At 47.0% G+C, this 25667-nt stretch overlaps 1 protein-coding gene across 1 annotated transcript in view; it reads left to right on the top strand.

Moving 5' to 3' along the window:
- Xxylt1 (xyloside xylosyltransferase 1) overlaps nt 1-23073 on the top strand; it is a 123518-nt gene extending 100445 nt beyond the window's left edge. The window contains exon 4 of the mRNA XM_090344094.1: nt 21325-23073. Coding sequence (XP_090200220.1) covers nt 21325-21721 — 397 coding nt within the window. The 3' untranslated portion in view covers nt 21722-23073. The remainder of the gene's footprint in view (nt 1-21324) is intronic.
- Nucleotides 23074-25667: the final 2594 nt, after the last annotated feature.

The following is a 25667-nucleotide window of genomic DNA, read 5'->3' as shown; positions in this document are numbered from 1 at the left end:
GGCAGGAAAGTCTGTGAGACTTTTTGTCTTCAGTGAACCACCAAAAGAAGCCAGAAATGGAGCTGTGGCTCAAGTGATAGAATTCTAGCTCTGAGCAATAAAGCTTAGGGACAGTGCCCAGGCCCTGAGTTCAAGCACCAGGTCTGGGCACCAAATAAAAGTGAGGGGTGAAGGGAGGAGTTCCAAACCCCTTTAAAGAGAGAGAACATAAGAAGTAAAGGCAGTACAGTTACATGATTAAGCTTGTGGGTACTGTGTACACAGGGCCTTAGCTCAAGATCTGGCTCTGCCACTTTTTAGATGTGGCAGACAACTTAACTTCTTAGGGTCTTAGTTTCTCTCATCTGTTAAGTAAGGAATAAGACAATGCTGATACACAGGACTATTCTGAAAGTTAAAATATTCCAAACTATGTTATGTTTTCAGAGCAGTACCTACCACATAGTCAGAGTTACTGGAACTCATCACACCACTTCTCCAAGGAAAATCACATACTTCATTTAACATTGTTAGAAGGCAGCCAGAAGCTGGAGGTTCTCAGAGCTTCCACTAGATATTCACAGATGTTTAAATCCCACACTTACTGCTACGTTGGGTGAGCATTTCCCCCTGAGAATTCCATCTTACTGTGGAAGGGGAAAATGTCAAGAAATTCCACTGACCACAACTAGTTTTGGCCAGGCTCCCTGCAGGAGCTGCTAATACAAAACACTGTATGATCTCTTCACAGTTCCAGGTATGTATTAATGTCCCTTTTATACAGGAAATGAAGCTCAAAGAGATATATCCCCTTTCCCACAAATCCACAGCAGTGTCATGGATGGCTACAGGTGATTAGGCTTCAAAACACATTGACTGGGAGGTGGCAAGTGTGTGATCTCAGGTAGTGGGTAGCCATGGTGGCCCAGTCTCGTGTCTCCTCAGAGTGAGCTGAGTACATGTGTGTGGACTGATTATCCAGAGCTGGAAAGCCCAATATGTCAAGCTAATACCATGTTTGCCCAGCATTTAGCTGTGATAGCTCAAAGAATCTGATCTGGATTCAAGTAGCCTTAATTATTATCATACTGTGTGGGAAGTGACTTCAACAGTAGAGTGAAGTAGATGATTGGATTTGCTTTCCTAGGATGAAATGCCCTGAATTCCAGGTGTAGGTGTGTGTGTGTGTGTGTGTGTGTGTGTGTGTGTGTGTGTGTGTGTGTGTGTGAGAGAGAGAGAGAGAGAGAGAGAGAGAGAGAGAGAGAGACAGAGACAGAGACAGAGAGACAGAGACAGAGAGAGACAGAGACAGACAGACAGACAGACAGACAGACAGAAGAGAAGGGAGATCAAGATTGAGTTGTATATATGGATTGTTTATTCTTTGTGTTTTATAGTTCTGTAGATTTTTTTTTACTTTGAACATGTGTTTTACAAAAAAGAAATGTTTTACAAAGTCCTAAGTGAGAAAGAGTGAGTTAGATCCAGCCATTTGAGTAAATTGAATGTTCTTAAGAAAGGTTTCATTATACCTAGTTTTGAGGAATTCTTTATATCTTGCTCAGATTATTTGTTTTCATAAATGTTCTTTGCATTTCTAATTGCTGTTTATGCACAACTGATTATATTTAGTAAAGGTTATACTAGAACAAGGTTATATTTAGTAAAGGAAAGAACACTCTTAACAATGGCTTTTCAGACTGGGTAGCCAAGGGCTGCCTCTGTGGGTCACCGAGGTCTGTGGCTTCTGGTCTGTGGAATTCGGGCAGGACTCCCATAGGGAGAGCGGTGTGTGGAGGGCTGCTAGAACTGGCCTAGTTGGGTAAGGATGGGTTCAGTCCTATGTGAGAGGTGGGTGGCAAACAGGGTTAACCATGTAGTTTTGTTTGTTGTGTGCGGAGCCCCTCCTCAGCATTGGCTGGCACCCATTGAGGAATGGCCTCATGGAAGAAGCCTGGGTGGGTGATTTCTATGGCATGGTTTCCATTTCCTCAGTTAAGAAATGTGGAAGGAGCCACAGGTGGCAGCTCATGCCTGTAATCTTAGCTACTCAGGAAGCTGAGATCTGAGGATCGCAGTTCAAAGCCAGCCTGGGCAGTAAAGCCCAATTAACCACCAGAAAACTGGAAATGGTTCTGTGGCTCAAGGGGTAGGGTGGTAGCCTCAAGTTGAAGAGCTCAGGGATAATGCCCAGGTCTGGAGTTCAAGTCCCACAACCAACAAAAAAGAAAAAGAAAAGTGGAAGGGAGGGAGGAAAAATGAACAAATGCAATCATGGTATTTAGTAGACACTTTGGAGAAAATGAACTATACATTTGTGGGCAAGGATGGGATGGAGGAAAACTGGGGGAAAGTGAAGGAAGGGGTGACTCCAGAAAGAAATGTGACTTATGAAATGGTCACCCTCTGTACAGCACCTTAATAATAATACAATTATATTTTAAAAAGTAAAAAGAAATGTAGTAGGGTCCAGGGGTGTTGCTCAAGTGGTATAGCACCAGCCAGGATGTTAGAAACGCTGTGGTGTCCTGCCATGGCTGAACAGGGAAGTTCTGAAGGACTGGCAGGGAGGCACTGAATGCCATTGTTGAATTTGCCCATTTCTCCAAATCTCTGCTTTCTGAAAGGTGTGAGGTCACTCACTGTCTTGCTGCTACCAATACAAGGTCATTCTAAGCAAAACAAAAATCACAGCACTCTGCTCTGCAAGGCTTAGGGCAGGTGCCTCTGTGTGTTTTGGGGTTTATTTTTATTCCCTAATCCTGTTGCTAATAGAAAAAGGTCCCAAAGAGCCTCGGATTTTTATTATCCCAAGAAGCAGTTTATCTGTTGTCTGTGGGATGTTTGGCCAGATGTCCTGGCTCTTGAGTGTCTCTTCCTTGCCTCCCCACCCACCCCCCACTCTTTTCCCCTAGGGAATAGCTTGAGAGTTCTGCCTGGGCCTTCACCTAGGGGTCTCAGGATAGAGGCCATCCATTTCGAGGTCCTGACACAGAGGTGACAGAAGGTAATGGTAATACAAAAATTGAAAGAAGGACCAGTGCTCACACCTGTAATCCTAGCTACTCAGGAGGCTGAGGATTGTGGTTCAAAGCCAACCCAGACACTAAAGAACAAGAGACTCTTATCTCCAACTAAAATGGAAAATGGGAAGCGGGGCTGTGGCTCCTGGGGTAGGGTGGTAGCCTTGAGCTAAAGAGCTCAGGGCAGTGCCCAGGCCCAGAGTTCAAGCCCCATGACTGACAAAAAAAAAAAAGTTGAAAAAGGTATAGCTCTAGGACTACAGTTTTATACCTTGCCAGCAGGGGTCGCAACCTGGGTTAATCCAGGACTTCACATTAGGTTCCAGAACTTTTTCTGATCTACTTCCCCACCTCAGACATAATCACCAAACCTTGAAAAAAACTCAGCCTAATGAGAATTAAACACACTTTAAAGGCAGAGACTAGAAATAGCTAATCCCTCAGGACATGAGGAGAAGGGGAAGTTGTAGAATAAAAGCAAGAACATCATTAATGAATGACAGATGAAGTTATATTTGGCATCTATGAAGGCTTTTATTATGTTTTCAAATGAGAATATAAAGTAACCTTATTGATTATTTGCTAACGTTGTTAATAATGGCAAGTTGGGTACTTGGATGTAAAGATCTCATGCTTAAATGAAAGCATTCCTTTATGAAAATCAATACTTACGGCATTCTCCAGCCTTTACAAAGAAGGAAATCCTGCCATTTGCAAAAATATCAATGGACCTGAAGACTATTATGATAAGTGAGAAGCAAGATTGCTTGATCTCACTTACATATGGAATCTTAAACCGAAAGCCAAAAGTTGAATGAATACACCGAGACAGCACACAGTAGGGATGGTTGAGGATAGGAAATCGGAAGATATAGGTCAAAGGATACAAGTAGCAGGCATGTAGGATGAAGAAAGCTTGAGTTCAGATGTATTATCCAGGACTATAGTTAATAATATTGTGTGTTATTCAGGATTTTTTTTCCTAAAAGATTAGTTTTATAGGCATGTGAGCTGGGCACCAGTAGCTTTGCCTGTAATCTCAAGAACTAAGGAAATTGATCAGGGAGACTGAAATTTAAAGCTAGCCCTGGCAGGAAAGCCCACCAGGTTCCAGCTCCAAATTAACCAGCAAAAAGCCAGTCTAGAGGCATGGTTCAAGTGGTGGAACACTACTAGCCAATCAAGGCCCTGAGTTCAAATCGCAGTATCAAAGACAATAGGCATATGAGCATATGGGTATTAATTTGCTTGACTGTAGGAGCCATTTCATTGTGATATGTATACCAAAAGATCACTTTATATAACTTAACGTGCCCAATAAGAAAGAAAACATACATTCTTAACTGTTGGAATAATTGTAGCATCACCATGCCAGACACTGTTTCTGATATATCCCAATTTCATGTATTTATCTTACTAGAGGGCCAGGTGTTCTCATTCTTGTGCAGGACATATGTCAATCAAAGGTACATTTGTAACCACCACACTCAAATCCTACTGAAATGTATAATGGGGCTGCTCAGTGTTTCCAATTCTTTCTATAAAGCAGACAGAACTTGTATGGGTTGTTAGAACTTGTGTGCAGGGTAGCAGAGGATGTTTCTGCAGGTTTTGTTTCACTGTGGGTGATGCTCTGAGATATAAATAATAACCTACCAGAGAGGTTCTGCACTTATTCTCAGTGTAATCTCAGAGTTTTGGAGATGTAGCCGTGGGGATGCAGTGTTATACCTGGGCAATATAACTAGATGAAGCATATGATTGCAGAGTGATGATGCTTGTCAGGCCTGCACAGCACTGACAAGAAGCCTGGCAGGCTTGGAGGAGAATGTAGTAGCTATTAGCCATGACCTCTACCATGTGCTGTGTGATGCTTGGCGGGTCATAGCACCAGGCCGTTGCTTCAAAAGCAGGCACAGGCAGAGGCCTTTGCTGTATGTTCACAAGGTACAGAAGGCTGTCTCAGGAAAGGCAAGTTTGATTCTTGAAGTTTGGTGGTAAATCTTATATCTGTCTAGATTAGTGTACTTCCAAAAATATGGATGGAGTCCTTATTTTGGTCTAGGGCACAGGCTAAGTGACAGAGACAAAGGTGTAAAAAAGCCACTGTGTCTACAAAGATCTTACAGCTTACAAGTTAGTCAGAAGTATAGAGGATTCTTGTAAATACTGAAAGGATATGGCCCCTGAGTAGGGCTTCAGAAAAGAGTAGTTTCTCTAAACATTCTCTAAAACTCATAGGCATAGGCAAAAACTTTTTTGAGAAGAGTCCCAGGGGCATAGCAGATAGGAGAGAGACTTGACAAATGGGATTACATCAAAATAAAAAGTTTCTGCACAACAAAGAGCATAGTTACTGAACTAGAAAGACTGGGAGTAGATCTTTACCAGCAATTCATCTGATAAAGGCCCAATATCCAACATATACAAGGACCTCGAGAAATCAAACTAATCCAAAGCAAATAACCTAATCACCGAGTGCATGGGAGAGTCTTCTCAGAAGAAGATGTAACAATAGCAAGGAAACAAGTTAGGAAATGCTCATCATCCCTGGCCATAAAGGAATGCAAATCAAAACAATTCATGATGTTACCCAGTTAGATTGGGCAATATCATGAATTGGAACAACAAATGTTAATGAAGATATGAGGGAAAAAAGAACCCTATTGCACTCTTGGTGGGAATGTAAAATATAACAACCACTCTGAACAGCAATCTGGAGGTTTTTCCAAAAAAAACCCACGAAACATAGATCTTCCCTACAACCTAGCCCTACCACTCCTGGGCCTCTACCCAGGACATCACAAGCCAGAATACCACAAAGACAGGCATACTCCAGGTCCATTGCTGTACTACTCACAGTAGCCAATAGCTGTGGAAACAGCCCAGATGACTACAATAGATGAGAAGATTAAAAAAAAAAATGTTGCACCTATACCCAATGGAATTTTACACAGACATCAAAAAGAATAATCTATGTCATTTGCAGGGTAATAGATGGCCCTAGAACAAATCATCGTAAGCCAAGCTCAGAGAGACAAACGGGACACATTTTCTCTCGTATTCAGATGCTAGATCTGGAATATGCTGGAACATAATAAATTATACCGACTCTAGGCATTCACGCTAGACACTTCTGAAAATAAACTACACAAACTGTGGGTGGGGATAGGAGGGAAAAACAGAGAGAGTGGGAGAAGAGGTGATATTGTCCAAAAAGAAATGTACTCTTAATGGAACTGTAACCTCTTTGTAAATTACCTTTATAACAAATAAAACATTAAATTTAAAAAAGAGTAGTTCTCTACTAGACAGGGAGGGAGCCAGCAGTCAGGAGAGTTGGTGAGGGTGGTCCACGCAGAGACCTCGGGAACTCTGGTCTGGGTAAAACACAGGGGAGAGAAGAGGATGAAGGTGGTCAGAACACAGCCCAGATCTAGAAATGTCTCCTGTGTGCAGATGAGGAGTTGGAGTTCCACCTGTAGGTAAGGAGATGCATGGCCTCACCAGGATGGCAGGGGAGAAGACCAAAGACAACTGTCTTTAGTCCAGAACCAGAGCCAGGCCCTACCCATGTCTGGACCAAATCACACCATTTGGTTTTCTTGGCAGTCAAAATGCAGAACCTCAATTCACTTCCATTCTCAAAAGGCCACCTTTTCTCATGCATGTGCCTAGCCTGGAGATAAATAAGGGAATGGTAAGAAGCTATCCCAGCCCACAAATGGCGCCATGGCCCCGAGGGGGAGATGTGAGAGCACTGCTGCGCTGGAGATTTTTTTCACAGTCACAGTCTCAGCAGAATCAAGGTGGGGAGTGGGATTTCCACATTCCCAACTTCCACCCTTTCTTCTATGCTAAGTTTTTGTGCTTACATGAATTTGTTTTCATGTTTTAATAAGACAGGAAGATACTTTTTCCTTCCTTCCTTCTTCTGTTTATGCTCACCAAGAAACAAATCCTGAGTATTTAACCAAAGCTACACTGTTGAGCACATCTTAGGAACCTTTGCTCTGACCAAGATTTCAAATACAGTTCAGCACTGAGTGCTCCATCACATGCTTCTGTCTTTCCTGAGTCACGCAGAGACAAGGGCTTGTCACGACTTCATTGTAAATAGTGGATGGCACTTCCTGCAGAACTGACTGCTTCTGGGCTCATAGTGCAGGCCCCAGATGACCTCGCTGGGCTCAGTGGCCCTTTGTCAGTACATGCCAGATATGCCCCTGTGGTGTGGAGCCTGGGTGGTGATGAGTGCAGACCTCGCTGTTACCCCAGATGTGAGTCTGTGCACTGTACCAGGGTCTGCTTTGTACATGGAGCTGGTGTTTTGTTTTGGTTTTATTGCCAGTCCTGGGGACTGAACTCGAGGCCTGAGCACTGTCCATGGGTTTTCTGAAGGCTAGAGCTCTACCACTTGAGCCACAGCACCACATCCAGCTTTTCCTATGTATGTGGTACTGAGAATCGAACCCAGGTCTTTGTGCATGCTAAGTGAGCACTCTACCACTAAGCCACACTCCCAGCCCTTGGAGCTGTTATTTTGGTTTGTTGTTGTTGTTTTGCCAGTCCTGGGGCTTGTACCTAGGGCCTGAGCACTGTCTCTGAGCTTCTTTTGCTCAAGGCTAGCATTCTACCACTTGAGTCACAGCACCACTTCTGGCTTTTTCTGACTATGTGGTACCGAGGAATTGAACCTGGGTCTTCATGCATGCTAAGCAAGCACTCTACCACTAAGCCACATTCCCAGCCTGCATATTTGGGTTTTTTTGTTTTGTTTTGATTTTCTGTTAGTGTCTTGGAGAAAGAAATGGACCGTTTTCCATAGAATAGGAAGCTATGCTGTTTGAGAACCTGCCTTGGCCCTTGTGTTCTGGGGGGCGGGGACCCTTGAAACATTCCATGTTGATCAGGCAGGATGCTGCTGCCATAGTCTCCTTTTGGTGTCCCAGCCCTGGAAAACAGGTCCAAGGTGACTGGTGAACTATGTGTGCCTGAAATAGGAAGGTGGCAGACAAGGTGGCCTCACACAAGTGCAGATGTCCCACTGTCAGCAGGGCACCATGGCCTGGGGCACACTGCAGGGGGCCACTGGCTTCACAGTGTTCAGACTGAGCCAGGGAAGCTGGGGAGGAGCCCACGAGCACATGGTGCTGGGAATGTGGCCAAGAGTGAGGTTTTGCAGCCGTCTTTCTGTGGTGAGGTTCAAGGGCTTGACTATGAGACCTGAGAGAAGCAACCTGTGCACAGGAGGTCCCCTGAGACCTCGGGGTGTCTAGCGTCCAATGACTTCTCCTCTGCCACTTAAAAATATTGCTTAGGGCTGGGCGCAGTGGCTCCAGCAAGCCTGTAATCCTAGCTACTCTGAGATCTGAAGATCAAGGTTCAAAGCCAGTTGGGGCACTAAAGACCCCGAGACTCTTATCTCTAAGTAGCCTTGAGCTGAAGAGCTCAGGGACAGTGCCCAGGCCAAATTCAAGCCCCATGACCCACAAAAAAATATTTCTCAGATATATAAAATAAATTGATCATGGAGCTACTTTTCAGTTACAGCCAATGGCATTTCATTCACAGTATTATACAACCATCACCCTTGTCTGTCTTCAAAATACCCAAAAAGAAAGTGTACCATTGAGCTCGCCATTCTCCCTCTCCAGCCCCTGGCATCTTCTGGGCTACTTTCTTTGTCTATTAATTGCCTGTTATCTAGGTAGTTGGTATGTGTACAATCATGTGATATTTATCTCCTCTGTATCTTTGCTCCTCAGCACTCCTCCTGGACACTGAATCTGTGAGACTTCCTTCCTTGCTCATCACTAAAGCTGCCCTCACTGTGGGCTTTACTCAACTCCTTTTTCTATTTGAACATTTGGTTAGAAGCTTTTTTTTTTCTGTTGAGCTGATTTCTGTTTATGTATGATATATTACAAAGGTCTTTTCCCATAGCCCCCGCACCTCTCCTCATGAATCAGAGACCGCTGTGCCATCTCAGAGCAGAAGTCCAGGATTGGGTCTGTCTTGTCCAGTCTTCCTGGGACCCTCTCCATGTCCTGAGAAGCAGGGGTACCCAGTACTGTGAAGGGAGGCTGTGACTGAATTCCTCACTTCTGCAAGCAGCTTCCTCACCTATAAAATTGGGGATTATATAGTAACCACGTTCCAGTCTTGTGTAGAGTGAGTTCAAGTGTGTAAACACGTACAATAGTGCTTGTACACGGTGCTCTCTACATGTTTCATGTAATCACTGCGGTTTTTGCTACCTACTTCACCAGGTTTTTGTGAGGACAAAATGGAATGATTCATATAAATTGTGTATGAAGTCACTGATGTGTAGTATTTCTGATGTTTACCCCTATTATTGCATTATGTACATATGTGCATGTAATTACATCAGAAAAAGCACAGCACTAAGGCTGCTGGATTCAAGGGCCATCCCAACTTCATGATACCACGGATCCTGTATAGTGGACTGAACTCCCCCCGCCAGGGCTAGGGGCAGATAAAATCCAACCTGCCTGCATTTCCTTCTTCTTTTGTTCAAAACAACAGAAATGGGGTGTCCAGACAGCAGGTGCCAAGAGAGCTCTTCTTGGGGGTCTGGAGAGGTTAAAAAAAAGAAATCACAAAATCTATAGCACAGTCTTGGCATTTTTACTTCTTTTTCTTTTTGAAGTCTGAAAATAAATCACGCGACTAGATTCTTTCTAACCTCCAGCAAAAGATCCTCACATTCCACCAGAGTTCAGGGCACCCAGTGGCCTTTTCTGTTGATGTGGGTACCTACATTTTCAATCAAGATTCTCATTTTTTAAAACCCACAGGAGAAAAACTATCCTCTGTGAAAACCAAGCTTGTTTCTGTGCTCTGATTTCAGTTACCAGTCACAAGACACCCCCGTTCTGCAGGTATAAATCTCTGTGTGAAATCTTAGCAGGGTGGAGTAGGAGGGATGGCTTCTCATAACTGTGCCCTTCTATCTGAAGGAATTTGGACTCTGAATGGGAAGCTGAATTCAAGCTTCCCACAGGTAGAGGAAGTGTGTCTATGTGTTATGGTGTGTGTGCATATGTCTGTTCATTTGTACATGTATCTCTGGATATGCACACTTGTGTGTACCTGCATGTGTATGCATTGGTGAATGCACCATGAAAGAATGTGGTGGCAGAGTTCGCACGCCATTTCTCCCTGCTCCAGGCCCTCTGAGTGCTATCTTCCTCACTACCGTCACTCATGTGTGTTCTCTTCCTGGCCCCATGTATCCCTCCACTTCGTGCATGGCCCAAGACCATGTCCGAGGTGTCCTCTGGGTGGTTTACGGCTCAGATTGTATTTTCTAATCATACATTGAAACAACATTCTGGGTAAGATCAAAGGAGTTGGGTTTTGTCTGTGCTGAGAGGTAAAGAAGATTCAGGTCATTTCTGTTGCCTTTGCTTTAGACCCTAGAGGGTACACTGTTAGATATCATGTCTTGAACTGGCTTGCCTTGGCCCCTTGCCTCTACCTAGGATTAAGCGATATCTCTGAAGTTTCTATAGGCTTGGAAAAGGAGCAAGGGAGGAACATTTTACTAAAGGGTATTTTCCCAGCCAGACCTGAATAGCACCTAGTTCACTTCTGTTGAATTGCTAACTTGCCCTGAGAATCAGACTCAGTCAGAAGTTGTCAGGGTAGGCTGTCCCCTCCCACAGAAGGACAGGACATCATAGACCCCGGGCTTTTTGGCCTTTCCATAGGCCCTCTTCTCTGTCTGGTTCTTTCCAAGAGTTATCCGGCATCATGGCTCATGCTCGTTGTAGGTGTGCTCTCTGCCATGATGTGAGCGGCCCTTTCCATCACCTCCGCACTCAGAACTACATGTTTCATCTGATCTTAGTCCTTTGGTCTAAGAGATGGGCCTCACCCTTTCCCTCCGGACTGTATGGGGCACAGTGCCACAACAGTACTAGCCCGGGAGGAAGAAGGAAGAAGGGAAGGAGGAGAGAGAAGATCTCCACCCTCCATCTTCTCACCATTCTTCACTCCTTCTCTGCCAGTCTTCCTAAGCGCATGCTCCCTATTCCCTCAGGAAGCAAAGTGAAGGAAAGGAAGACAGCCCTTGGCTGTCACCCGAGCCCCTTGCCTCAAGCCCTCACCACCCTTTGGAGATGTAGTATTAGTAGTGGAGCTGGGAGCCGGGCACACGTTCACTGACGCAGAAACCCCCTTCCCTCAACTTTCTCTCTCGCTGTGCAGAAATGGGGTATGAGCCAGCAACCTCAGCCTGGCTGGGAGCTCGTCATCCCATCTTCATTGTAACCCATCCCACACACATGTCACCGGCAAGTTGAAGTTGGAGAAACAGTGTTCTTCAGGAGCAGCTCCTAACAAGAGAAACCAAGCAAGGAGTGGAGGCTGGAGGAGTCACTGAACACACCTGAGGTGTCAGGAGACTAGAGCTGAGGCTCTGAGGAGCACTGGGGGAGAAGTAGGAGTCTCCATTCAGAAAGGCCGCAGCAGATAGCTCCCAGTGTGCAGAACACACAATGCAGACTTGGTTCTCCATTGGAAGAGCCAATGGTAAGACTGGGAAGGAAGCAGGCTGGACAGGGTGAAGAATCAGTCCTCCAGGGCTTCAAGTTCTGTCATCCAGAAACCAAGGCAGCCTGGAGGTAGTGCTCTTCTGTAGAAGCTCCTAGCTATGAGACTAAAGAACTTGGCTTAGTAGTTTCTCAAGATCCCACCAGTGTCCAGCTGTATAAGATTGGGGATGAGTTGGCCATTTTCTTATTTGCCAGGACAAGAGTCAAGAAGGTCTGGTATGGCAACGTTGGCCTGTGTGTGCAGCTGGCACCTGTTGATTCTTGGTAAGGGGCTAGACTTCTCTGAGAAGTTAGGAGGCTCTGCCAGGAAAAGAGAGCCCAGAGGCTGAAGGAGAACATGGATCTGCTTGTGATATAGGACCTCTCTGAGGTCTGCTTCTCTTCTTCTTTGCCTCCTACCCAAGGTATGTTTACCTTTGGTTTTCTTCATGACTTTTCTTGGGGCCAAGATCTGAGAGGAGGAAAGACGAGTGTGGAGAGCCCTGCCCTTCTAATACCCTGGCCTGTCCTGGAGGGAGGGAATTCCATAGGTTCTGTAGAGTGGGAAACAGACTTGGTCCTTGAGGGAGTGGGTCAGACTTTTGTTTAATAACACCAGGGCATGTGGGGATGAATGTCCAAGGAGCATGGGCTGCCTGCAGGTGCTCTCCGGTCAAGGGAAGCACACAGAGTGTGCATTCCTCACTCAGCAGCCCCCAGCAGACCCACTACAAGAAGGAAGACAGAGGACATCCAGCTCAGAGAAAGGAAGGTCGCCACCCCTGCACAGGCCAAGAAAGACTCGTAGGCTAATATCCAGGAGAACCCATGCTGCCTGGGGCGAGTTCTCTTTCCTCATGGAATGGATTGAGCCAGCATCTAATTTTAATGCCACCTTTTATCTAGGTTTTTTAAATTCCATTCTGCACTTTCACTCCCATCTCTGTTGACTATGCTGGTTGATCCCAGGCCACAGTCCCTCTGGATAGAGCTGAGAAGTGCTGGTATATATTCAGAGGCCTGGCTTTCTCTAGTATGTGCTCTGCAACTGCAGGCAGACCCAGCACACATGACCACATTGCAGGTGAAGAGAGTCCAGGAGGAGCCTCACCTGCTTCATGAGGAGTACTGCGGGCACATCAAAGATCCAGGAGAATCACCTGGAAGCCCTGAAGAGGATACTCAAGCAGAATGGAACATCTGAGAAGCTAAGGAGCACAATTTAGAAGGGAAAAAAAATCTCCTTGGCATGTCAACTCACAGAGGAAAAAGGCAGAGGAAGAGCTCTGGGCCCTGTGGGCCTGAGTGAGGATGAAGCTGGTCAACGTCAGGAGCAAGGAAGGGTAGTTTTCCCTTTTACCATCTGGAAAAAGAGTGGCGGGTAAATGGGCTTTGAAGGCCAGCCCGTGACCTTCCTTGCCCAGATCTATGCTTGGAGAATGTACACATGGACAGGAGAGCCCACGGTCCTATCACTGACATAGCCCCAGTGGTGAGTGGCACAGAACTACAGCACATGTGTGCTAGGAGGCTCGGAAGACCATTCCTTGTACACGTGGGAGAATGAGACCCAGAGTTGGGTGTCTGAATGAGCCTGGCCTCTGGTCAGGAAACTGCTGAGCAACCCAAGTAGAGCCCCTGTGAAGGAAGACTAAGCATCTTGCCTGAAGCTAGGTCCTGGTTGGCAGAGTAGGTGCCCCTTGGCTGAGGGAAGCTCAGGAGAGGACTCCTGTCTGGACTGCCACTCCCACGTGGTTTTATGCTGAAAAAACTGAAGAAGGAAGCTCCTGGAGGCAGGCAACTCTTCCTGCTTTGCTTCTTTCCCACTCAGACATTGTCACCAAGGGTAAGAAAGGGCAGGTGTCAGTGACCACCCGATGAGATCACAGGGAAGGAAGCAGGCAGGCAGAAAATGAGGACGTCTCACCTGTATATCCTGAAACCTGTCGTGCAGATACTAGGGACAAGATTAAAGAGTCAGAGGGAGGACAGCACTCCCCCCAGTGTGCTCCTGGACTCACCAACACAGGCGAGGTGCTCAGCCTTGGAGACCTCCCACCTCCCAGTGCTGGATAGGTTGAGGGGGCTTTGTCAACAAATACTAATGGGTTTGGGGAAACAAACTAACAAAACCTTGAGCTGTATTCACCCACACATGGGGATTCAAGGAAAGGAGAGACTGATCTCTGATGTTTGGTAGTTGTGGTATTCAGTTTACCCCTACAAGCCTTGTGCTGGAAATTCTTGGTCCTGGCAGAGAAACTGGAAGCTTTCAGCTTCAGGAACTAAGGCCCCAGGATCCTACAGGCCAAGGTCAGTTTTAGAGCCTATAGCTGCTCAGATGACAGGAGGAAGTACGTGGGTTTGGCATCTACTCTGCTTCTCACTGAACCTGATGCCATCGGTGGCTGCCATGATCTCATCTGGCATGTTGTGCATTTTACCTGCATTAGCTCATGAAATCCTTTCAACAACCTTGCTTTTATTATATGCAAGATGCAGAAGCTTGAAGAATTGGACACACAACTCAAACCCATGCTTTCCCTGAGTTTAGGCTAGGGGGCGGGATGCTCATCCAGGCAAAGACAAAGGCAGAATCACCTTCAGAATTGACTCACTGCTCCCAACAGCCCTTCCAGTCCTGGAAGTCACAAGGAGAAGTATAGTGGGATGTTTCCAAGCTGGAGAGTAGACAGGGGGCCTGGGCTAAAGTGGCAGGCAGGGGTGAGAGGTGTGTGTGGAATTTAACCTTCTGTCTCCAGTTAAACTCAATCCTTCCACATCAGTGCCAGATGCTGTTGTACACTAGGAACAGAGGCTACAGGGCTTCCTGTGATCACAAGTTAGCCCGGCCATGGCAAAACGTGTGACATCTCAAGACAGCTGCATATATCTGTGGCATGGGTCTTGATCAAGGTAAAAATTGTGACAGGCACCCTGACACAAACAGTGAGGGTCTCCTGTTTCTCAGGAGCAGAGCAAGACACTTATGGAACAGCAATGGGCCAGGCCCAGGCTCCATCATAGCAGGCTGTCATGCGCTCCCTTCCCAGAGGCCCTGTGTGCAATACGAGCGGGCTCACCTGGAATCTCAGTAAAATGCAGGCTCCTGTCTGGAAGCTGTATTTCTGATAACCTCCCAGGGAGTATTGATGCTAGTTAAATAGGGAGACCTGGGGGCAGGGAGTGAGAAAGCGGTGTAGAGTTAAACTATTCCCACATCACAGGTATGGTTCACCTTTAGCTGTCTTTAACTTTGGAGGCTTGTTGGGATGATGGTCTGTAGCTTCTGGCTGTTTTCTTCAAGATGGTAAGATGGCACTGCCTGTTTCAGAGGCAATTTGCTTTTTGTAACAAGATGCTTACTAGTTAATCCTTTCCTTCCTGGAGCTCAAGGTGATTGTAAAGTGACTGCAACAGGGATTGGCCCAGATCTGAGGAGCACAGATGTGACGGGTAGAAGGGGGCCTGGATGCCTAGCTTTTAGTTAATTCCCAGGCCTACAAAAGCCTCTTTGAAGCTGCATTTCATGCCTATCTCACCCCCAGTACAGTGTGTTGTGCTTCCGGGCCTCTGTCACCACTTCTCCCAAAGGTCCCTGTCACCTCTTCCATGCTGCCAAGTTCTGATCTGCCACAGCTTTCCAGGCTGCGGTTCAATTCTCAGTATGTGATGAGGTACTGGGGGTGTTGATACTGAAGAGGGGGCTGGAGGATCCAGGAGACTCTGCCTATCCAGGAAGCATGACATGTGGAATGCAGAGGGTCCCAGGGGCTCAACAAGCAGGTTCCAGGGGACAAGGGTACTCGTTCTGGGAGTGGTGGAAGGTTAGTGTGTGGCTCAAATGGTGACAGGCTTCAAATGACCTGTGGTCAAGGTAAAGGGGGGAGCAAAGGTGCCCATGGAAGATGGTGCAAAAAGAAAGATAATGTGATGGTAGGCAAAGGGCACACGAGCCTGGACTGCAGGTGCAGGGGTATGGTGGGGGTGGGGAGGCAGCTTTTAAATGGGGGTGGGGGTGGGTTTGGAAAGTACCAGTAGGATTGGCATCTACTTAGGAGAGGTACTGAGGTGTCATTCTGTCTCCATCAGAGGAGAGGCAGAGTAGCAGTTGGAATGCACACATGTACCAGCACTCTTGCCAGCCTGCAGTTCTGTACCATCTTGGGACTGCCAGAAAGTACTACCACCAGTGAGGTTAAAATAAAGCTTTTTTTAATCAATAGGACCAGGACTCAGGTAGAGGAGGCCCGGATCTTCAAAAGAACATACTGCTATTGTTGATCTTCACATATATATATATATATATATATATATATATATATATATATATATATATATATAATTTGAATTTTTGGAAACTTTAGTTATACTGTCAACTTTGGAAAAAGTATTCCCGTTTACCATATTGAGTTGGAATTGTACAGAAATTGATAGCCATATTGGTCTAGAAATGTTAAGCTTATTTTTTTTCTATTTGTACAGGGGTAAACACTGCATTAAATATGTAAGGTCTTATTTGCATGGGTTTGATTACAAAAACGAATGAAGTATTCTCTAATTTTTTTTTTTTTTTTGCCAGTCCTGGGCTTGGGCTCAGGGCTTGAGCACTGTCCTTGGACTTTCTCAAGGCTAGCACTCTACCACTTGAGCCTCAGCACCACTTCTGGCGTTTTGCTATGTATGTGGTACCGAGGAATCGAACCCGGGTCTTCATGCATGCTAGGCAAGCACTGTACCACTAGGCCAAACTCCCAGCCCCTCTAATTTTTTTTTTAAAGATCTTACTGGATGAGGAGGAGTAAGGAAGGCTGAAGGCATCTAGACTGAGTCTGAAGGTCTGCTGAAAGGTTTCTGTGGCCCTCCGACTCCTCCAGGATCCCCATAGCAGCAACAGAGCTGATGGGAGGAGTTAGCGCAAGCACACAGGTTGTCTGTATAGGAGACAGGTGTCTGGGGTACTCTTAACACCTTACATTTTTTTTCCTGGATCCTCTTTTTCCAACCAGTAAATGTCAGAACTCTCCAGAGCTGGGTCACATCTGCTTTAAGCTGTGCATCAACCATGTGCTGGGATTGATTTTCCATGACAGCACTCTCGCTGACACCTGCTCAGGACCGCATATGCTGTCCCCTTTCCTTGGCCTTGCTGTGATTGGCTTCACCCTCTCTGCAGTGGCCCGGCTGCCCCCTGTCCCTCTGCAGGTCCTTCCCATGCAGCCTTCCCAAAGTCTGGCCCAGCTGACTGTGCTCTGTAGCTTTCGGGAGGTTAATTGGGGTTCTCCAGTCCCCACCCACTGTCTTCACAGCTTGAGGACAACAGATGAGATGCCCAGGCAGTCAGGAGATGAGCCTGCCCCTGGTGGCCTGCAGCTGTGGGGAGGCCAACACTGAGAGGCATGGCAGGGCGGGGCTGTGCCATGCTGTGCAGAATTTCCAGAGTGAGTGATGCCCTTCCAGAAGGCTGTCTCATGGCTGGGCAGAGGCCTTGCTCTCGAGGCTGTCCTTAGGAGGCACCATGCCAGTTTCTGGGGACTAGTGGAGATGGGTTGGTTGTAGCCCAACCAGACAGACAATGTAGGTCACCTACATCATGCCAGCCTCCTGGAGCAGGAAGCTGTGTTGACACAGAAACTCCAGGCGGCTGTTTAGGTGCACTAGGGCTGGTCACTGAAGTGCCACACCTGGAGAGAGCTGGTCAGGCAGGGAGGGACATTTGCATTGTCAGTCGTCCTGTCATCACAGCCAGAGCCTCCTGGGCGCAGTCCATATACTGCTCTGCTCCTAAACTCTCCCTGCAGCCCCATGGAGGAGTGACGTCCCTCACCAGGTCACTGCCAGAAATCCAAACCCTGAGGTTTGATTCCCCCATACCTAGCTCCAGAGTCCAGGCTCTGGAGAAGAGGCCCCCTCTACAGCCTGTAATTGCAGTGGCAATCCATACAGGGTCTTATCTCCCTGTTTGACTCCAGTTTTGGGGAGTGAAGGATGTTCTGCTTATTCTTCCCTCCTTTGGCCCCGTAGGTGCTTTGTTAGGTGATCAGCCAGCTGGTTCTTCTTTCAGCCAGTTCTTCTGGTGTTTGTGTACATCTGAGAATGAAGAGATCTTCTTGCATAAACTTTGGGCATCTCCCCATGGGCTGACCCAGGCTGCTTCTTGCACTCAATTATCTGAATCCCTTTGTTTTCTAAACACCTATTTCTGCCTCCTTTACCACCCTCCTGGACAAAGCCCCATTGACCATATACACATTTTTTTTCTGCCCATCAGGAGCAGCAAGGGCAGGGAAATGGCTGTCTCTGCCCCACTGGCACCCTTAGCTCCTGTGTACAGGGAAAGCAAGGTGAAGATGAACTGCACTGCTTTCCTCCATGCTCATAGCTACAGTTAGGAGAGGCATTGTGCCCCCTAAACTCTACATGCTAAGGCCCTGGGTTCTGGGGGAAAGGGTCATTATAGATATAATTAGTTAGGGTAGGGTTATTACAGAGTAGGGTGACCCAGAATCCATTTATAACAGGGGAGTTCATAAAAAGGGAAGTGTGGGCTCAGAGACACCTACACACAGGGAAGGCAACCAAGAAAGGTGAAGACAGTCACATTCAAGGTGATGCTTGAAGAAGATGCCACCAGACGCTAGAAAGGGGACAAAGAACAGGTTCCTCCTTGCATCCCACGGAGGGGCTATAGCACATCCTACTTGTACTTCCAGATTCCCTGCCCAACCGTGCGAGTTTGAGGTGAGGCCCTCCCATTGTAGTGTTTTGTGTTGTGGAGTGGGGAGAGGGCATGGAGATAAATGGAGGCTCACCCTATAGCTGTGCTCCAGTGCATAGCACTCCATCACAATTCTCCCTTCCCCAGGGTCATTCTCTGCCACCCAAGTCTTTGTGTCTCCTACAAGAGAACCACCTGCCAGGGAGGCTAGAGAACCTGCCATACACCAACATGGGCTTTGTCTTTGTTAGACTCATTAGGGACAGAAGGAAGGGTCATTTTGTGCCTGAAAAACACTGGTTTCTTGTCAGGCTGTTTCTGCTTCTGGGGATACACGGGGAAGTGTGCTCTCACATCCCAGTGCGCGGCTCTCTAGCCCTGGTTCTTTCTGTTATGAGATGCTTCTGACTAAGCCGTGGTATGTTCCCAGAGGCACCTTGGTTACTGTGTCCACCTGAGAATGTTCTGTCCTCAGCCTCAGGCCCTCCCCATCAAGCCCAGCAAGATCAGGGGCAGGTCACCCTTTAGTCACTCTGTCACACACAGGGAAGAGTCTGGGGAGTCTTCCTATGCTGGTTGGAGACCGACAATGGTTTGTCTGCTTTCCAGACACCCTTTCTGCGTGTCTTCTCTCTGGTCTGGAGTGTTCCAGTGAAACCTCAGGCACAGTGGGGGCAGCCCCATGTCCTTCCCTTGTCCTGCACTCTGGCTCCACCCATCATCAAAGACCTGCAGATCACTCAGGCTCATCTTCCGTCTTCCCTTCCTGAGGTCCTACCGGCCCAGCTCCCAGCATTGCCTGGACAGCCTGTCCTCCAGCTGGCTAGCTCCTCTGGGCCCTCTATGGGGGAAGGGAGGAATCCGTGGGCTGGATAGATGGGGGTGAGTTAATGTTCCCATCTGTGTCCCTGATTCCCAGAGCCCTCCTCTTGGTCAGCACTGCTGTCCTTACTCTTGATGATGGAAATCAGGTTCTCGGAGGATCTGCATCTGTTCCCCGAGTCGGAGTGTGTTCCCTCCACACACACATACACTACATATGGTGACATTAGTCTGGTAGAATCATAGCTGGTTTACAACTTGAATTTTTTACCACCTGCATCCCAACCCTGGCAATCCCACTGGGCAGACAGACCACAGCATCTCGGTTTGATCTAGGAGTTTATTTTTTTTGCAAAGGTTGTTATCAGTGAACAGGCGCCAGAGCCCTGCTCTATTCACACAGCCAGATCTGGGCTGAACTCAGTGAGACCGTATGTTCCTTGTAAGTGTCCCCAGGGTGCACTTTCCCTCACCAGCATCAAACGCTCCGCTTCCTTTGTGATATGTGAGACCTCAGGGAAGATTTATTCCCCCTGTCTGAGCTTGTGCAGGGACTGGAGGACAGCACTGCCACAGAGCTCCTGTGCCCAGGCTCTGGTTTGATTCCCACTGCACCTTGTACTTTACCATTCAGACCCTGTCATCTGACTGGTTGGGGAAGGATCTCTAGGAGAGGCCAGAGGGTGACATGCCAGGCTTGGAAACAGATTGGTTAGTGACCATGTGTGTTCTACCCTGAGGCTCCAGGGCACCTTGCCTCGTGCCCTGCTGCCCTGTGGTTATGGGTTTAGAAGCCCTCTGACCTCTTTCAGACACCTGACCTTAATACTAACTGAGGTGGTGAAGAACAAAGGAGTTAGCTCTCTGATCATGTCACCCGTGGGAGATTTCTAGATTTTTCTTCCCACCTCTTCCAAAGCTAGGCATTTGAATGGAGGACTTCTGGCCCTCATATACTTCAACCTCCATTGAATTTCTTTTTTCTTTGGGCCATACCGGCGTTTAAACTAAGGGGCTCATATTTGCACATTTGCTTGACTTGCTTGCTGAACTGGCATTCTACCACCTGAGCCATGCTCCAGCCTGGCCTACTTTGCTGACTGTTTTGAAGACTGAGTCAAATTTTTCTTCTCTACTTGGATTAAAACCTCAGTCCCAGCCAGCCACTGGTGGCTCATGCCTGTAATCCTAGCTACTCAGGCGGCTGGATCTGAGGATCAAGGTTCAAAGCCAGCCTAGGCATTAAAGTCCCTGAGATTCTTATCTCCAATAACTACCCTAAAACCGGAAGTGGCACTGTGGCTAACGTGGTAGAGCACTAGCCTTGAGCTAAAGAGCTCAAGGACAGCGCCCAGTTCAAGTCCCACAACTGACAAAAAAAAAAAAAACAAAAAAAAAAAAAACAAAAAAAAAAAAAACAAAACAAAAAAACCTCAGTCCCTCAGATCTCAGCCTTCTGAGGACCTAAGACTACAGATATGAACCACTGGTGCCCAGGATTTCTACCTCTGATAAAGAGGGAGTGAAGTTGAGATCACATCCCCTCCTAAGTAGCACAATCCTACTTGACTCTCCACAGCTGCTTTCAGCCACACTCAAAGGTGTGTGCTCAGAGCTTCCCAGAGATTTCTGCAGAAATGATAGGCTTCGGTTCTCAGGAAATGTTTGTTCTGGAGAAGAGTGGAGTCAAGTGAGCTTTCCATGTGTGTCTTCCCCAGCCACCATTCAGATGTTTTCCCTCCTCCCAAACTAGGGCAGAAAGTTCTACTTAACAGTATTGCTATCTGAGGAATGTGAACCTTGGGGTCAGATGCTGAGTCTAGTCTGTGTTGCTGTGTGACTTTTGGACACATTACATAACCTCATAACCTCCCTGTGCATCATTTGCTTTAGCTGCTGTGTCATCCCATACAGCACTCTTCTCTTGAGGCCGTTGTGAGGAGTAAATAGAGCAAGTCCAGGGGCTGGCACATCCTGTCTTTAGGACTCAGCTATGAAGAGGGTGATGACAATGGTGTTATCAGCCCCATCCTGAAGTAGGAGGGGTTAGGAAAGAACCTGGGGCTTGGAGTCAGGGGACCTGGCTTCCTCCTGCTGGAGGTGATGTATTCAGAGCCCGGGAATGCATTTGTTTCTGCTGCTGTGAGGCAGAGGTGAAGATGGTCACGAAGGCCCAGCAGGTGAGGCCAGCAGTCGCTAATACCGATCTCTTCCTTTTCAGACACACGTTCTGGCAGTTCCGCCACGAGAACCCCAAGACCAGAGTTGGGGACCCTCCGCCTGAGGGGCTACCTGGCTTCAACAGTGGGGTGATGCTGCTGAACCTGGAGGCCATGCGCCAGTCCCCTCTCTACGGCCGCCTGCTGGAGCCCTCCAGAGTGCAGCAGCTGGCCGAGAAGTACCACTTCCGTGGCCACCTCGGCGACCAGGACTTCTTCACCATGATCGGCATGGAGCATCCAGAGCTCTTCCACGTGCTGGACTGCACCTGGAACCGCCAGCTGTGCACCTGGTGGCGGGACCATGGCTACAGCAACGTTTTCGAGGCCTACTTCCGCTGCGAGGGCCACGTGAAGATCTACCATGGGAACTGCAACACCGCGATCCCTGAGCACTAGGCAGTCCTCACCTGCCTTTCTGGGCCATGGACCTGGGGAAGAGAAGGGCTTGGGACAGACCTGGGGCCAGGCCAGCTTCTCCAGAGTCTGCATGGATCCAAGGGACTTTGGGACGGGAGCACTGCGCCCCCCTACCTGGCTGGTCACTGACCAGGGCCAGGGACAGAAGGCATGCCCATGCATCACAGCTGCTCAGGAACATTCCCTCCAGACCACCAGGCTTCCCGAAGGACAAATACATGTATAGCTTCTGGTGGGCTTGGAAACAGCAGTTGAAGAGAAGGCAAGAAATAGCATGGTGCCCTTACCCTTAGGAATAAAATCCTTCAAAAACGAGCTCTTCTTCTCTTACATCGATTAGGCTTGTGCTTTGTGAGGAAGAGCAGCAGGACTGCCCAGCTCTCCATGCACTCTTGCTGAATGAGCCAGGGTTTTAACGAGCAGCCAGCAGCGTCAGCGTCCAGGTGCAGACCTTCCTTCAGCAGCATCAGCCCTCATGTTCCCAGGAGGCTGTGCACCACCTCTTGCAGTGATCACCTTGCTTGGTGTAGGCTTCAAGATCACCCCCTCAAGAGCTCACTGGGGCCTACACAACACTCTCTTTGTGGTGACACTCTCAGATTTATCTCCCAGTTACATCACAGAAACCCATTTTTCTCTTATCCACCCAGGCCAACTCCCAAGTTACCTGGCTGTGCTAAGAAATCAAATCCACCAGCAAAGGACAGAGATTAGCCACACCAAGAACATGAAGTCTACCCACTGATCCAGGGAGACTCATTTCAAAGAGGAGGGGCCCAGCAGTCTACAAGTGCAACCATGTGGGCTTGGAAAGGGTGAGCCCTGTGGGCTCATAATCATTCCAGTCTCTCCATTTAAAAAAAAAGTCATCCTTTCACCTTCCTATGGCACATGCCAGACCCTATCCCTTAGTGAAAATGAATGTCAAGTTCTGAGACACTGCAGAGACAGCCTCCCCTAATCCACGAGAGGAATGTTATGACATTTTCCTTTGACTTTGTTTTAATTGCATTTACTTTTTCCATATCTTTTCCCCCAGGGTTAAGAACAGCTAATAAATAATCTTTGAGAATACAATGATTCATAGTGTTTGCTGTCCGATCACAGTTTTCTGAGGTTGCAAATGAAGCCACTCATCAGTGAGGTATGTTTACTGCAGGACTCCCCATGTCTGGTGTCTGAGTGGCAGGAGTGTGCAGGGAGGAGGTGGTGGTATAATCTGCTTGAACTAGAGATTTCATTTCATTCTCGATACTGGACCATATGCACCTGGGAGCAAAAACAACCCCATCCCTCCTCATGTTCCTTAGTTCACATTCTCCAGCCATAGCAGGCCCTTATGAAAGGGTGCCACACCCACCCAGGTCTCTGTGGGGGAGGCCGGGTGAGGGGAAATAGGTCTATTCTCTTAATTACTTGGTTTTCCACTAATAGCTACCTGTTATTGAATGCCTGTTGTGTATCAGGTTTAAAAACCTAAGCAGGGTCATTCCAGTTCTTAATGAGAGAGAGAGAGAGACAGAGACAGAGACAGAGACGGGGGGGGGGGGAGGGAGAGACATTGGGGGGGCTATAGACAGTCAAAAACTACATTGTTTCATTTTATCACATTTTTTAAAAAATAACAAAATCTTGGAAGCAATTTAAAATGTTGAATAGGAAAGTAGATAAATGCTACAGTCATATAATGAAATATTTAATGCCTCAGGAAACTCTTATAGTATGCTGTTGAGTAAAGGATGCAAAACAGATCATGTGTGATTTAGCCTAACTTGATTTTGAAATTATACATGGGCATCTAAATTTGCATGCATAAAACCATGCATAAACATAAAATCCATGTGTAATCTACCAAATAAGAGGAGAGCAGTCCTGTTAGGCTGTATTTCATTGGTTCAACTCCTAAGAAACCATGTTTCAAATAACATATTAAAAAATTATTTGAGTGAGGGGAAAAAACTGGAATGAAGGCTAGGAAATATCCAAGGGACATTTTCTGCACTAATTTCAATGAAGTATTCCTAATGCTATGACTGTCTTTGATATTGTAAGAAAACATCAATCAAAACGGGGAAAAGCTCCACAGCATCTCTCACTTTATTTCTCCCAGTATTTCACATGGCTTTTATTGTAAAGCAAGCACTTCTGTTTACTTCTGTGATCGCCCCTTCAGGGGCTCCTCCACTTCTGTCACAGAGGCCTTGACCTCACCACCAACAGTGAGCAGCAAATCAACAGGAAATCCAGCTACACTGACAAGAGTTAACTGTGGGTTTGGGTGCTTTCACTTGAGCAGCATTCTGACATATTTTGGAGTGCTGATTCCTGGCTGGGGCCTTGTTATAATCAGTGTCATGTAAACATCATTGGGTGTGTAGTGCTGTGCTGGCTTCATGAAATCTTCACAGTTGATTGTGTCCATACAAACAAGAAGAACAGAAGTCTACAAGAGAGCATTTCCGCCTAGTAAAGTAAATTATCCTGGCCATCAGTGGTTTGTGCCTGTAATCCTAGCTACTCAGGAGGCTGAGACCGGAGATCAATTCAAAGGTGACCCAGGCATAAAAATCTTCGAGACTTAATAAGCAAAAATTGAGAAGTGGAGGTGTGACTCAAGTGGTGAAGTGCCAGCTGTGAACAGACAATATTAAGGGATAGCAACCAGGCCCTGAAGTCAGGCTCTAGTACCAGCACACACACAAATTATTTTAAACAAGATCTCACTATGTAGTATAGGTAGGCCTCGACTCTACTCTCTTGCCTCTGCCTCTTGAGTGCTGGAATGATTACAAGCATGTGCCACTTTGCCAGGCAGCAAAATACCTTTTTTTTTTTTTGACAGTCCTGAGCCTTGAACTCAGGGTCTGAGCACTGTCCTTGGACCTATTCAAGGCTAGAGCTCTACCACGTGAGCCACAGCACCACATCCGGCTTTTTCTATGTATTTGGTACTGAGGAAATGAATCGGGGTCTTCATGATATAAGGCCCAGAATTCAGGATCCCCAAAGACCACCAAAGAGCCAAATCCGATGTAAGCGCATGAGAGTCCTTTACTGCAAGCTCGAGCCTGGCCTCCCAATTGTCACCGACACAGAGGCTCAGAATCGAGAGCCCCGACTTTTCAGTTGGAGGGGTTTTTATAGATTACAGAATTAGGTCTAGGAGCTAATATTTTACAAGCTAGTAACAATGTCATCTTTGGGCAACATCTGGAGCTCTGGAGCTTGTCACGTCACCTGGTGACTGGCCGTTGCTGAGGCCTTTTCAGAGAAAACATGAGTGAGACACTCTGTGGGCCTTCCGGGAACTTTAAAATGGAGTCGGAGTTCAAAATGGCTTCACTGTGGTTAGAGGTTCACAGTGCATGCTAAGCAAGCACTCTACCACTAGACCAAACTCCTGACCCCAACTATCTATCTATCTATCTATCTATCTATCTATCTATCTATCTATCTATCTATCTATCTGCATATATTTGGGTCAGTCATGGGACTTGAACTTGGCCTGGTCTCTGTCCCTGAGCACTGCAGCCACAACACTTCCTGCAAAATACATTTTTAACCACCTCTGCTATTGCAGGTAAGTATCATGTTGGTCATTTCACAATTCCTGATAACATCAACCATAGGAAAGCATGATGTTGGCTAAGTAGGCTCTGTGCCCTCACCTTTCCCAATCGATGCCCTTGTTCTTTTAAATAAAAGTAATCCAATAATAGCAGCTCCAAACCCTGTTTTCCTTTCTCAGACACTGTCATCTTTTGTGCATGTACAATATCTACTCCACAAGTGATAATGGCCTTGGGAAAGCTTGAGGGCCTGTTGACAAAATTCATTCTTCTATGTGTGTCAAGCCAAACCAACTACTGTGTTCCCAATAATAAGTAGTATTTCGTCAATGCCACAAAGCCATGTGTTCATTCTG

The sequence above is a fragment of the Megascapheus bottae genome, chromosome 1 (genome assembly GCF_031878675.1).
Source record: "Megascapheus bottae isolate mThoBot1 chromosome 1, mThoBot2.hap1, whole genome shotgun sequence".
In the NCBI taxonomy this organism is placed as follows: domain Eukaryota; kingdom Metazoa; phylum Chordata; class Mammalia; order Rodentia; family Geomyidae; genus Megascapheus; species Megascapheus bottae.
Note: the sequence above shows the minus strand (reverse complement) of the source record. Positions and strands in the feature narration are given on the sequence as shown.